General features: G+C 43.8%; 1 protein-coding gene across 1 annotated transcript; it reads left to right on the forward strand.

The window, feature by feature from the left end:
• The first annotated feature begins 9,580 nt into the window (after positions 1–9,580).
• On the forward strand, positions 9,581–13,860 carry LOC146695782 (uncharacterized). The gene is made up of 2 exons (XM_085478555.1): positions 9,581–11,045; positions 13,414–13,860. Exons 1-2 carry the CDS (start codon positions 9,984–9,986, stop codon positions 13,858–13,860), a joined length of 1,509 nt encoding a protein of 502 aa, XP_085334681.1. The 5' UTR covers positions 9,581–9,983.
• Positions 13,861–15,212: the final 1,352 nt, after the last annotated feature.

The following is a 15,212-nucleotide window of genomic DNA, read 5'->3' on the forward strand; positions in this document are numbered from 1 at the left end:
CAGAGTTTAATGTGGATACAAGAGGGGAAGACAAATGAGAACAATCAGCAAAACTTTTCCAGGAGAATCTGTCAATGTTACAATCTATGGCTGCGGTTCTGAAAGTGGGGTCTGGTGACCCTTAGAGTAATGTCCAATTAATCATTTGTTATTCTGTATAATAAAAAAGTTCAAATATGCAGATAATGCTTTGTTTACGTCAATAAAGCTTATAAACTGAGTGTAATACTCCAAACAACATTATCTATGAGCCATTAGAAGCGGATAAGACAGAGAGATGTTATATCAAGCACAGGAATGAGGCCTTTGAAGGGTACCTGGTAACTGGTTCTAAAAAGTCTAGAAATAATTGGTCGTGCTGAAAATTAGAACAATTTTTCATCCAACTTGAGTATTGTGCTGAAATGTATAAAAAACACATCACAGTCTAATAGCCGTTCGCCAAATTACGACTAAATATCCTTTGATGTTGCAGGACACAGGCTCCTAACATCCTGCCAGGAGTGTTGCTGTCATTGTAGAGAGGGAGGGTGGCATCGGTGTCAGCCTTTTCACACCACCCACTTTGCAGTGTGGGTAGATTTAGCACGGTGCATTCTTGCTTTTCAAAGCTTCTGAAGGGCCAGAGGAAAAGACAGAAAGAGGCCCTGTTCACGACTGTACGAGGTGGAGACGCTGGGCACCATGCCCACACTCTCTCCTCCCCTCGCCCAGTACTGACGAGGGCGAGAGCTCGAGGCTGAAGGTTTTGTCACTCATATTAATGAGTGCCAGACCAGACCAACTGATGTTTCGTGTGTTAGGATTTTTGGGGGGGAGGTGGGAGGAGGCGGATGTAGTTGGAGTGGGCGTGACCATCAGGGGGGGGGGGTGACAGGGGCCTGTCAGTCAGATGTGCTGACAGACAAGCGGGCTGTGGGAACGGGTGTCAGAGGCCATCCAGGGCCTTCATGGGCTAACATGGGGGCCTTTTATTGGTTTATCAAATTGTTGACCCCCCCTGGCCCCCAAAATCACTCCATGCAAAGGAAACGCTCTAGCAGATGAATGGAGAGATCATGTCATTCAGAAGGATGGGGCTTGGGACAAGGGACAGGGTGAAGATGAGTCATGTGGAGGGGGGGAGATGAGCAAAGGGGAGTTTTGGCTGAACTTGGGGGGGTGCATTCAAATAGAAGGATAAAGCTCATCTCATAATATAACAACATAAGAAATATATAAATATATATATGTTTAACTTTCTGTTTGAGAGGTAGAACAGTATGAAACTACAGTGAAGAAGACGACTGAAGAGTTTTAACAAAAAAGTACAATATATAATGGATTTCCTTTGGGTTGTTTTAGGAGCGACACACTGCAAAAACGAGAGAAAATCAAATGAAGTTGAAAAGAAAAAATGTTGTGCAATGTTCAAATCTTCCTTTTTTCCAAAGCCATCAAATCCCCCTTTTGTGCTGCAGTCAGATACTGAGCTTCAGGTTAACTGTGCAAGTTAAATCCAATTCCTTTCAAACAGCCTCTTAGTCATTTCTCTCCCTCTACCCAGCAGCTAAAGCCAGTATTGGTAAACAGATCATGTAGCAATGCAGCAGTGAGGTGAGCAGACAGATCAGCTTTTAGATAAAGGAGGTGGCAAACGTTAGAGAGAGGAGAGGAGGAGTTTTGACCAGACAAAAGGAGAGAATGAGAGTTTTGTTTTTTAAGTTTTTAAAAAAAGAAAGAAGGAAAGATTTATTTATTGAAGAAGAAGAAATTGCATTGCGGTGAGGTCTATCTTAATCTGTACCTGCCTTTATGGTTCATCCCTTCAAAGATCTGTCCACTGTAAATCCACTATGAACATAAACCTCTCCTTTTTATCTGCATGCAGGCGATACCCAAAACATATCTCACCCTGAGACATAAATGTGAAAGAATAACGCAAAACGTCCCTGTGAAGAAGAGCATCAATCTCTTCTTCAAAGCTTATGCAGCTGAACACACTTACACAAAGCTGACCTGTGGCCTGTAAGCAGACCTTAGGGGCAGTGAGGGTGAACCGTGAGTGTGTCTGTGGTTGGTTTACTCCATGCTGGGCCGTCTGGATTTAAAGCCAGGGCCCTTACTCTGTGTCTGGTTGTCTGGGCTCGGCTTATTTATGACCCGAGCCGAGCGTGGTCCAACAGCCACAGACAGAGACGAGAGGAGGGATCGAGCTCTGCACAACCCCGTGAATTCCTACGCACACAAGACCTGACTGACACACATTTGTGTGGCGTTAAAACACCACAAACACACTGCAGATAAGGGGATGGAAATCTCTCCCATGACCTCACATCAGAAACTGTGAGTGCAGGGCTCCTTTCCCGTGGCATGTTCTCTCACTCATTTTTACAGCCTAATGGAAAAGAGGGAGTGTTGTGGTGAGGACGCAGGGCCACGTAATTTATACAATTAGCTGTAACCGAGTTTTTGTTACTTCAGAGGAGGTAAAAAATTCAGCTGCACCGAGGATCGACTCTGTACTCTCTGGTTGGGGTGAAGCTTCATCAACAGATTGAACAGCATGATGCTCCAGACTGCTGCCCATTTTAGTGAACTTTGTGAAATGTTCTGATTGCATTGCATTATGAGTACAGACTTTCTCAGTTGGTTTAAAGCCAAAGCCAAAGTCCAAGAAGAGAAAAAAAATCTAATATTAGCGCAAAAACCTTTTCTGCTCTTCGGTATTCTTTATTTCTTTCCTTCCTGATGTCTTGCCCCTTGTATTTAAAGGCCAAACACTGAATTGTATCACTTCTTAGTCATCTGAGTGTCAGTGACCAAGGAGGTTGTGTATGGTCAGACACATTCAGGCATACAAAACCATCTGAGCAGCAAAACTGAGCTTCTGCTGCTAACTATCAGTAGTGGGCACTGTAAAAGAGAGGAGATGAGTTCTCTTTTTCAATTTCGCTCTTCCTTTTCTGTGGTTAAATGCTGTGGAAAATTGGACGGCCTAGCAAAGCAGAGGTGGATGTTTTCTCCGAAGCAGAGTGCGGATGGAGCACATTCCAGGGGAAAGCTGTGTAAATCCCTCCATTGATTTGGTGCGAAACCCTCCTGACCTCTGGAATACATTAGCAGATTAGGCACGGAGGCCGTGTGCACACGGCTCTCTTAGCCCAGCCGCCAGCCTATTCAGACTGCACCCTAGCAGCAGTCTGCCCATGGGCCCCCCAAAAACCCACAGTCCGGATACCACGGGCAAATGGGCCCCATGCCCGCACTCATTCTTTCAAAGCCCAATTACAACAATGTGTGTACTGACTTATTAGATTCACTTGATTTTATGAACATGCGATTCGCTTCATGTATTGCTCAGTCGTCCAGAATGGAGGCGTTCTGTAGGAGCTTTAAGTACACTGTAATCTTCGTGCAGTCTGACAAAGACAAAAACAGAAACAGAGAAAGTTGTTGAAAGCCAGGTCACCACAACCTCAAGCGTCTGTAACTGCTTTCATTTACAAACTGACTGCTGCTGCTTCTTTACATCGTGCTGTCTGGAAGCCGGGTCAGTACAGCCTCAGCTGTCTAGCTTGATCAAAATTACCTGTGTAAGATAGCGATGACAGTGACTTACACTGTGAATCTGGTTAAAAAAAAATAGTCCTGCTTTCTGGCATTTGAGATATTCGTCTTATCTTCAAGTTTGATAACACCAGTGAATACAAGCTTCCTTATCTGAAGTTTAGTCCTGCATACAAATAGGTCGGACACATTATTTTTAAGTGTATATTTTGTAGTCTTGATGTAAATTCATATAGGGCATCCTGATGAACAGAAGGCCAATTGCTCATTGTGTTTTGTTTGCTTTGTGCTTGTTTACTGGATGAAGAGAATATTGGCATCACTAAGTGATACCAGACCCTCAGTGTGGATCTGGACGCCAGCTTTTCCATTGTATCTCAACCTTTGAACATGTGCTTTTCATAACATTGTAGGCTCCTATAAAAGCTAACAGAGTGTTAATGGATTGAGCAAGTGGTCATTGACCTGGTATTGTGCGTATGTGTGTTTGGATGCGTGCGTCTTGTTTGGGAGGGTGGGGTTGCTCTGGGTCAGGGGAGCAGGCATCATGGTCACAGGCTACAAATCCCACCAGGACCCCTGCGCCCCCCCTCAGAGGGGACACATGGCCAGTCGCCTCCCATCTCCCCCGCATTGCAGGCAGGGTTTTACTCGCCAGCAGAGCAGCCTGACACCCAGATGGCAGGCAGCTCGGCTCACTGTCCATCTTCTCGCATGAGGCAGGAGAAATTAAATCACCTCATTTGTCATCAGCGAGCTCGCTGTATGTCTTCAGCGATAACTGAAGCGATGACTCTAGCCACATGAGAGCAGTGGAAAAAAAACACAAAAAAACCCGATGGTGTATAAGAAAATTAAAAGTATATATCTGATGTTCCACATAACAATAACAGTAACCACAAAGCCAAACATCCCCTCTGCTCTGTCTCATTGCGGCCAGCTAATTGTCACTACTAACCACACTGAAAATGTTACAGATGGGAGAGTTTGCTTGCATCCATCTTGGTAGTGCTGCAATCGAGTAAACAAGTTCCTGTCGCAGACTCTGATAGTCGAGTACACAAGGCTTCCAATGAAACGCACATGCCGCCACCACAACTGGAAGGAAGTTAGTTTGCCGCAAAACATCCTTCCAGCAACGATGTTATAATTTACAGAGGATACAATGGAGACACTGTTTCAGCTGAGGGAAAATAACGTAGCTTGATTTGGGTCAGCTAAAATGCCGAACAATTGGACTCAGAAATTTTATGGCAGAAAAGTGTGAGTGAAAGAAATCGTCTTTGAGTGTTCAAATTTCTTCAGACATAGCTGGCATTCATCACAGCTTATTGACTGGATGAGCATGAGAAACTGGAGGAGAGGCAAATGACAGTAACAGAGGTGGGGAAAAAAGTTGTGCCTGCCTGGGGGCTTCTGTGAAACAGCTGAGAAAAAATCCAGGTGAAAAAACAAAAGTTTTTTTTCTTAAACCAGTTTTTAATCCATTAAGACAAAAGTAAAAACAACAGACCTCACCTACTTTTTTCCCTCCTCACTGTCTCCCTCCCTTACTTCTCTGGGCCTCTCTGTACCTGGTAAATATTTAGTCAGTTCCTCATATTCTGTGGGAACTTCTCGTTAAAGCGATCTAAAGGTTAAGGACGCCTTTCTCCACTAACTGTTTGCACTCCAGGGGCATTCGGTTTGGAAGTCACCCTGTTTGTCATTCCGTGTGTCGGTGCATTTTCTCATTTTCCCTGAAACACTTTTCCCGCCCTCTGCCTCTCCGTACCCTGGTTAATGTTTATACCATGACTGATTTGGCTCCTATTGCTAATGCTAGATAAGCAACAACTGATCAGTGCCATTAGCACATCAATCCTCACAAGTGACTCCTCTTTGCAAAAGAACAATATGGCTCCTCAGTTTGATTTATGCCCAGACTTTAGCTGAACCTGGGTCATGTTCCCTTTTTGCTTTTCTCAGTTTTTTCTCCCCACCTTCTCCTCCTCCCTCCTATTTTCAGTTCACCCCTATTTCTCTGTTTATTGGTATTCTTCCTGTTCCTCCACCTCTGCCTCACAGGAGAGGAAAACGCTCCACAAACTTGTACAAAACCTCAAACTGAGTGTTGTTATTGACACGGGGTGTGAAACTGAAAACTACCCACCTTTGTCTTTTTTATTCCTTCTTTTCCTTGGAGTCAGAGGTTACCAGCTTACTATTCCTCAAACTATGAATCCCCTCTGACAGGACGGTATTGACTATCAGCGTCATTGTTGTCTTTCAGGACCAAGACAGCCATACAGGAAAAATATTAATTATGGGTTTTTACGCTGCAGGGCATCACAGCAGGACTTTGTAATGTGTAAGAAAATATTGAAAAAGGCTTGTGAACAGATATGGCAGATAGTGTGTTTGTACACATCTCTGTGCTATGGCCCACCCACCCCACCTCTCTTCACCGCGGTAAAGTGAGCCGTCATTTGTGAGCCGCGGTCAAGCCAGCCGCCTCCTATCCGCCGCATAAATTTCCTTGCGCTTTTACACCAGTCTTTACGGTAGCGCCTTTTCGCTTTATGTGCCGATTGAAAGACTATACCCGCGCGCGCACAAATTACAATGTAGCAGCCCGATACAGTCAATACAATTATGGAAATGTCAGAAATTCATTAAAAATCATCCTGAGTAGTTGAGGTCCAACTTTCAACACATCCCCCCTCTGGGACACCTACTGTACCTGTGTGCCAGGTTTCACCCAGATTTACTGTAGAATTCCTCAGAAATTAAAGGGTACTTGTATTCAATGCAATACAACCAATGCACTACAATTGTGTCAATTTTCAAAAATTCATTAAAAATCATCCTGAGTAGTTGATGTCCAACTTTCAACACATCCCCCCTCTGGGACACCTACTGTACCTGTGTGCCAAGTTTCATCCAGATTTACTGTAGAATTCCTCAGAAATTAATGGAAACATTTATTCAATCTAATACAGCCAATGCACTACAATTGTGTCAATTTTCAAAAATTCATTAAAAATCATCCTGAGTAGTTGATGTACAACTTTCAACAGATTCCTTCTCTGGGACACCTACTGTACCTGTGTGCCAGGTTTCAGCCAGATTTACTGTAGAATTCCTCAGAAATTAAAGGGTACTTGTATTCAATGCAATACAGCCAATACACTATAATTATGTCAATTTTCAAAAATTCATTAAAAATCATCCTGAGTAGTTGATGTCCAACTTTCAACACATCCCCCCTCTGGGACACCTACTGTACCTGTGTGCCAGGTTTCATCCAGATTTACTGTAGATTTCCTCAGAAATTAATGGAAACATTTATTCAATCTAATACAGCCAATGCACTACAATTGTGTCAATTTTCAAAAATTCATTAAAAATCATCCTGAGTAGTTGATGTCCAACTTTCAACAGATTCCTTCTCTGGGACACCTACTGTACCTGTGTGCCAGGTTTCAGCCAGATTTACTGTAGAATTCCTCAGAAATTAAAGGGTACTTGTATTCAATGCAATACAGCCAATACACTATAATTATGTCAATTTTCAAAAATTCATTAAAAATCATCCTGAGTAGTTGATGTCCAACTTTCAACACACCCCCCCTCTGGGACACCTACTGTACCTGTGTGCCAAGTTTCATCCAGATTTACTGTAGAATTCCTCAGAAATTAATGGAAACATTTATTCAATCTAATACAGTCAGTACAATAGAATTATGTCATTTTTCAAAAATTCATTAAAAATCATCCTGAGTAGTTGATGTCCAACTTTCAACACATCCCTCCTCTAGGACACCTACTGTACCTGTGTGCCAGGTTTCATCCAGATTTACTGTAGATTTCCTCAGAAATTAATGGAAACATTTATTCAATCTAATACAGCCAATGCACTACAATTGTGTCAATTTTCAAAAATTCATTAAAAATCATCCTGAGTAGTTGATGTCCAACTTTCAACAGATTCCTTCTCTGGGACACCTACTGTACCTGTGTGCCAGGTTTCAGCCAGATTTACTGTAGAATTCCTCAGAAATTAAAGGGTACTTGTATTCAATGCAATACAGCCAATACACTATAATTATGTCAATTTTCAAAAATTCATTAAAAATCATCCTGAGTAGTTGATGTCCAACTTTCAACACATCCCCCCTCTGGGACACCTACTGTACCTGTGTGCCAAGTTTCATCCAGATTTACTGTAGAATTCCTCAGAAATTAATGGAAACATTTATTCAATCTAATACAGTCAGTACAATAGAATTATGTCATTTTTCAAAAATTCCTTAAAAATCATCCTGAGTAGTTGATGTCCAACTTTCAACACATCCCTCCTCTAGGACACCTACTGTACCTGTGTGCCAAGTTTCATCCAGATTTACTGTAGATTTCCTCAGAAATTAATGGAAACATTTATTCAATCTAATACAGCCAATACACTACAATTGTGTCAATTTTCAAAAATTCATTAAAAATCATCCTGAGTAGTTGATGTCCAACTTTCAACACATCCCTCCTCTAGGACACCTACTGTACCTGTGTGCCAAGTTTCATCCAGATTTACTGTAGAATTCCTCAGAAATTAATGGAGACATTTATTCAATCTAATACAGTCAGTACAATAGAATTATGTCATTTTTCAAAAATTCATTAAAAATCATCCTGAGTAGTTGATGTCCAACTTTCAACACATCCCTCCTCTAGGACACCTACTGTACCTGTGTGCCAAGTTTCATCCAGATTTACTGTAGATTTCCTCAGAAATTAATGGAAACATTTATTCAATCTAATACAGCCAATACACTACAATTGTGTCAATTTTCAAAAATTCATTAAAAATCATCCTGAGTAGTTGATGTCCAACTTTCAACACATCCCTCCTCTAGGACACCTACTGTACCTGTGTGCCAAGTTTCATCCAGATTTACTGTAGAATTCCTCAGAAATTAATGGAGACATTTATTCAATCTAATACAGTCAGTACAATAGAATTATGTCATTTTTCAAAAATTCATTAAAAATCATCCTGAGTAGTTGATGTCCAACTTTCAACAGATTCCTTCTCTGGGACACCTACTGTACCTGTGTGCCAAGTTTCAGCCAGATTCACTGTAAAATTACTCAGAAATTAATGGACATTTATATGCAATTCAATACAGCCAATACACTACAATTATGGAAATTTCAGAAATTCATTAAAAATCATCCTGAGTAGTTGAGGTCCAACTTTCAACACATCCCTCCTCCGGGAAACCTGCTGTACGTCTGGGCCAAGTTTCAGCCAGATTTACTGTAATATTCTTCAGAAATTGCAGGGAACTTATGTTCAGTGCAAGAAAGGCTGAAAGACGACCACCACTGAACAAGACACACAAGCTGAAACGTCAAGACTGGGCCAAGAAATATCTCAAGACTGATTTTTCTAAGGTTTTATGGACTGATGAAATGAGAGTGAGTCTTGATGGGCCAGATGGATGGGCCCGTGGCTGGATTGGTAAAGGGCAGATAGCTCCAGTCTGACTCAGACGCCAGCAAGGTGGAGGTGGAGTACTGGTTTGGGCTGGTATCATTAAAGATGAGCTTGTGGGGCCTTTTCGGGTTGAGGATGGAGTCAAGCTCAACTCCCAGTCCTACTGCCAGTTTCTGGAAGACACCTTCTTCAAGCAGTGGTACAGGAAGAAGTCTGCATCCTTCAAGAAAAACATGATTTTCATGCAGGACAATGCTCCATCACACGCGTCCAAGTACTCCACAGCGTGGCTGGCAAGAAAGGGTATAAAAGAAGAAAAACTAATGACATGGCCTCCTTGTTCACCTGATCTGAACCCCATTGAGAACCTGTGGTCCATCATCAAATGTGAGATTTACAAGGAGGGAAAACAGTACACCTCTCTAAACAGTGTCTGGGAGGCTGTGGTTGCTGCTGCACGCAATGTTGATGGTGAACAGATCAAAACACTGACAGAATCCATGGATGGCAGGCTTTTGAGTGCCCTTGCAAAGAAAGGTGGCTATATTGGTCGCTGATTTGTTGTTGTTTTGTTTTTGAATGTCGGCGAGGATTCCGCACGGCACTCCCCTCCATTCACCTCGCGAATCTCCGCTCTCTTCCAAACAAAGTCGACGAATTACTGCTCTTAAACCGGACTAACAAGGACTTTGCACGCTCTGCTGCCCTCTGCTTCACTGAAACCTGGCTCAGTGAGGGAGTCCCAGACGCTGTCTTAAATCTGCCGGGCTTCCAACTTCACCGGGCGGACCGCGAAACAGAGCTCTCAGGGAAAACAAAGGGTGGTGGAGTCTGCTTCTACATTAATGAAGGTTGGTGTACTGATGTCACAGTGTTACAGAAACACTGCAGCCCACACTTGGAAAGTTTTCTCATCAACTGTAAACCTTTTTATTCACCGCGGGAGTTTTCTTCCTTCATGCTGGTCGGAGTTTACATCCCTCCACAGGCCAACGCGAACAACGCACTGTGCGAGCTGGCTGACCAGATTACTACCCTGGAGAGGAAATTCCCGGATTCCTTTACAATTATTCTTGGGGATTTTAACAGAGCAAACCTAAACTACGAACTCCCTAAATACAGACAGCATATAGACTGCCCCACCAGGGACAACATCATACTGGATCACTGCTACACCACTCTAAAAGATGCCTATCGCTCTGTGCCCCGGGCAGCTTTGGGACATTCTGATCACTGCATGGTCCATCTTATTCCAGTTTATAGGCAAAAACTCAAACGTGCCAAGCCTGTAGTCAAAACTGTGAAGAAGTGGACTAACGCAGCAAAGCAGGAACTGCAGGACTGTTTTGACTCCACTGATTGGACTGTTTTTGAAGCTGCATCTGAGAACCTAGATGAGCTCACGGACACTGTGACATCATACATCAGTTTCTGTGAAGACGTGTGTGTGCCAACAAAGACCTTTTGCACATACAACAACAATAAACCATGGTTCACTCCTAAACTCCAACATCTTCGCAAGGCCAAGGAGGACGCCTACAGAAGTGGTGACAGGGTCCTGTACAAGCAAGCCAGGAACACACTGACCAAGGAGATCAAAGCAGCTAAAAGGATCTACTCCCAGAAGCTGGAAGAACGGCTCTCAGCCAACGACCCTGCATCAGTGTGGAGGGGCCTGCAGGAAATCACCAGCTACAGACGCCCCCCACCCACTATTGAAGCAAACAAAGACCTGGCCAACGAGTTAAACACTTTCTATTGCAGGTTTGAGACGGACAGACTCCCACGCCCCACCCTCCCCTCCCCAGGGACATTGCTTCAGACATTGACCCCCAACACACCTTCCACCTCTCCCCCCTTCACCCTGCCCCTCCCCAATCAAGACTCAACGACCACCCCCACCCTCCCCAATCCAGACTCAACGACCACCACCACCCTCTCCATCCCAGACTCAACGACCTCCACCACACCTCTCACCCCCCTTTCCTCCTCCCTGAAACTAAGAATACACACTCAGGATGTGAGCCGACTATTCCAGAAACAGAAGCCCAGGAAAGCCCCCGGACCAGATGGCGTCTCACCCTCCTGCCTCAAAACCTGTGCTGAACAGCTGGCTCCCATCTTTACTCGCATCTTCAACAGATCCCTGGAGCTGTGTGAAGTTCCCTCCTGCTTCAAACGCTCCACCATCATCCCTGTTCCCAAGAAACCCACCATCACAGGACTGGATGACTACAGACCTGTCGCCTTGACGTCTGTGGTCATGAAATCCTTCGAACGACTGGTGTTAGCCCATCTGAAAGACATTACAGGCCACCAGCTGGACCCTCTGCAGTTTGCCTACCGGGCAAACAGGTCAGTGGATGATGCAGTGAACATGGGGCTGCATTACATCCTGCAACACCTTGACCGCCCGGGAACTTATGCCAGGGTCCTGTTTGTGGACTTTAGTTCGGCTTTTAACACCATTGTGCCTGAACTTCTTTCCTCCAAACTCTCCCAGCTCAGCGTGTCACCAGCTACCTGTCAGTGGATCACCAGCTTCCTGACAGACAGAAAGCAACAAGTGAGGCTGGGGGAGATCACCTCTGAAACCCGGTCCCTCAGTATTGGTGCCCCTCAAGGATGTGTCCTCTCACCACTACTGTTCTCCCTCTACACTAACGACTGCACCTCCAATAACTCTGCTGTCAAACTCCTAAAGTTTGCAGATGACACCACTGTCATTGGCCTCATTCAAGATGGTGATGAGTCTGCATACCGGCAGGAAGTTGAGCGGCTGGTACTCTGGTGCAGTCAGCACAATCTGGAGCTGAACACTCTTAAGACTGTAGAGATGACAGTGGACTTCAGGAGACATCCCTCAACTCTGCTCCCCCTCACCATATCAGACAGCCCTGTGTCGACTGTGAAGATCTTCAAGTTCCTGGGTACAACCATCTCCCAGGACCTGAAGTGGGAGACCAACATCAACTCCATCCTCAAAAAGACCCAGCAGAGGATGTACTTCCTGAGACAACTGGGGAAGTACAGTCTTCCACAGGAGCTGCTGATCCAGTTCTACACTGCGGTCATTGAGTCTGTCCTGTGCTCCTCCATCACAGTCTGGTATGGAGCAGCCACTAAACAGGACAGGAGCAGACTGCAGCGGACTGTACGGGCAGCAGAAAGGATCATCAGTGCCCCCCTGCCCTCCATCCAGGATCTGTACCTCTCAAGAACCAGGAAACGGGCAGGGAAAATCATCGCAGACCCCTCACACCCTGCACACAGACTTTTTGATCTGCTGCCCTCTGGCAGACGGTACAGAAGCCTGCAGACCAGGACCACCCGACACAGGAACAGTTTCTTTCCCCTCGCCATCTCCCTTCTTAACAGTTGACCTGTCACACTGCTCCCACTGCCAGACTGCAACTGCACCTTATGTACATTTTGTAGAATTCATTCCACCTCATTCATTTCTGTATTTTATGTATATAAGTTTAGATTCGTTATTTATAGTTGGTTTACATAGCTTTGTGTATGTATGTGTAATGTGTATATATAGACACTTATGTGTGTGTGTGTGTGTGTGTGTGTGTGTGTGTGTGTGTGTGTGTGTGTGTGTGTGTGTGTGAGATTTACATTGCTGTGCTTGAGAGCCACCATCTACCAGAACCAAATTCCCTGTATGTGTCTGCACATATACTTGGCCAATAAACACGATTCTGATTCTGATTCTGAGATGTATATTTGTGAATGTGGAGATGTTATATTGGTTTCACTGGTAAAAATAAATAATTGAAATGGGTATATATTTGTTTTTTGTTAAGTTGCCTAATAATTATGCACAGTAATAGTCACCTGCACACACAGATATCCCTCTAAAATAACTAAAACTAAAAACAAACTAAAAACTACTTCCAAAAACATTCAGCTTTGATATTAATGAGTTTTTTGGGTTCATTGAGAACATGGTTGTTGTTCAATAATAAAATGATTCCTCAAAAATACAACTTGCCTAATAATTCTGCACTCCCTGTAGGTCTGTTGACAGAGCTCTGTACAGGTCTGCTCGAGCTGACCTGAAAAGGGGTCCCACCTGTCCAGCAACAACACATGGCATGGAATAATAGACATCATAAACCACAGAGGCAGAACTGTGAAAACAGAAAACCTGAGTGTGCAGCTAGCAGAGGACATAAACAGCTTCTTTGCCCGCTTTGAAACACCACAACAGCAGCATTCATCTGCCTCAGCCCTGCTCCCATCCTCATCCTCACCTGGTTCCTGCACCGCTCCATTCACTGTAACGGAGCACGATGTCAGATGAGTGTTCCTAGCAGTGAACCCCAGGAAGGCGTCCAGACGGAATAAGTGGTAAAGTGCTAAGACCATGTGCCCACCAGCTCACCCTCATCTCCACCAGAATCTTCAACCTCTCACTGGATGAAGCAGCCATCCCATCCTGTCTAAAATCAGCCACAATCATCCCAGTACCAAAGAAGTCTCCCATCACCAGCCTGAACTATTATTGCCCTGTGGCCCTCACACCGGTAATCATGAAATGCTTTGAGAGACTAGTCCTTCAGCACACCAAGGATTACCTCCCCCCAGAATTCGACACCCACCAGTTTGCATACCGTGCAAACAGATTCACAGAAGATGCCATCACCCTCCACTCGGTGCTGAGTCACCTAGAACAGCGGCAGAGCTACGCCAGAATGCTCTTTGTGGACTACAGCTCACCCTTCCACCACTCGCCCATTGAGAGCCTACTAACTTACTGCATCACAGTATGGTACAGCAGCTGCACTAAGGCGGATAGAGCCACCCTCCCAGCATGTTTGCAATGAGTAGGAGATGCTCTGTATCTCACTGTACAACTGTATAGTGACAAAGGTATTGGGTTCTTTTCTAAAAATTGCTATAAACAGAGGAACCCAAACTGATGAAAAGTGGCGAATATTTTTTTTCAAATGACTATTTTTAGTGGATTTTTGATATAGAAGCAGAATGACAGAATGTTAAAAGAAGTTACTTTTAGTCATTCTAAGCTGGGCATTGCGTTCTCTGGCTGTTCAAAGCCATGGAACTTTAGACTTTCCAAGCAAATAATGATGGCCATACTGATGTTCTTTTCAGTACATTTTACTTTATGTTCATTTTCATTTTTATGATGTTTCTATTTTTACACAATTCCTCCCACATAGCAAAATTGGTATGGCCTGGATCTGTCCCACACAATGTGCTTACACATGGCCTGCGTACCGCAAAGAATGACGGCCCTATGGTGGCCCAGATCTGGTTTACCAGAGGTGGCCCACACATGAGCCAGCACAAGGCCAGTTGCAGACACACTGCTGGCCCTGTGCTGGCCCAGAACAGTTTCAGCTCTGGCCCCAGATGTCAGCCTAATGTGTACCTTAGCCATGTAAGCCATGTAATAACAACATGTGCTGGAACATAATAGTGCAAAAGTAACATGACGAAACTCTGTTCAGACAGTGAATGGACTGATTCTTATATAGCACTTTTTTACTCACCCATATTACTCAAAGTGCTCTATACAACATGTCACATTCACCCAATCAGGCCAAATGTGGCATGCCATCATATAAACAGTGCCATCTTACCATGCCAGAAGTCAGCCAGCAGTGCCGGCTTGACACCAGATCCAGGCAAGACCCGTCTGCTATGTGGGATGACTTGTTCTTTTGGCATTTTAGTTGTGGATTAAGATAAGATAAGATAAGATAAGATAACCTTTATTAGTCCCACACGTGGGAAATTTGTTTTGTCACAGCAGGAAGTGGACAGTGCAAAAGTTATGAGGCAAAAATTAGAATACAATAAGAATAAATACAGTACACAACTGTACAGAATAGAATAAAATAAAATACTATATACAGTAGAATAAAATAAAATAAATATACAATAAGATAAAAATAGAATACAAATACTATATACAACTGAGTAAAAATACAACGATGACAGAAAGGATTATTGCACATTATGTTTGGACTGTGTCTCTTGCCCTTTCAGTATTGTTTCCTTGTGCTTCTAAGTGTCCCTTTGTTTCTTTTTAGGTTATGTAGTATGGGTTAGAGATATTTTGTATGTTGTTTTTGTTTAATAAATCCGCCTTTTGGATTATTCCCTGATGTGCCTGAGTTCTGTTATTTAGTGTCACTTTGAAAGGACACAC

Source organism: Copadichromis virginalis, linkage group LG13, assembly GCF_057382275.1.
Source record: "Copadichromis virginalis isolate Kocher_CV1m ecotype Utaka linkage group LG13, C_Virginalis_male_GT1.1, whole genome shotgun sequence".
NCBI lineage: Eukaryota > Metazoa > Chordata > Actinopteri > Cichliformes > Cichlidae > Copadichromis > Copadichromis virginalis.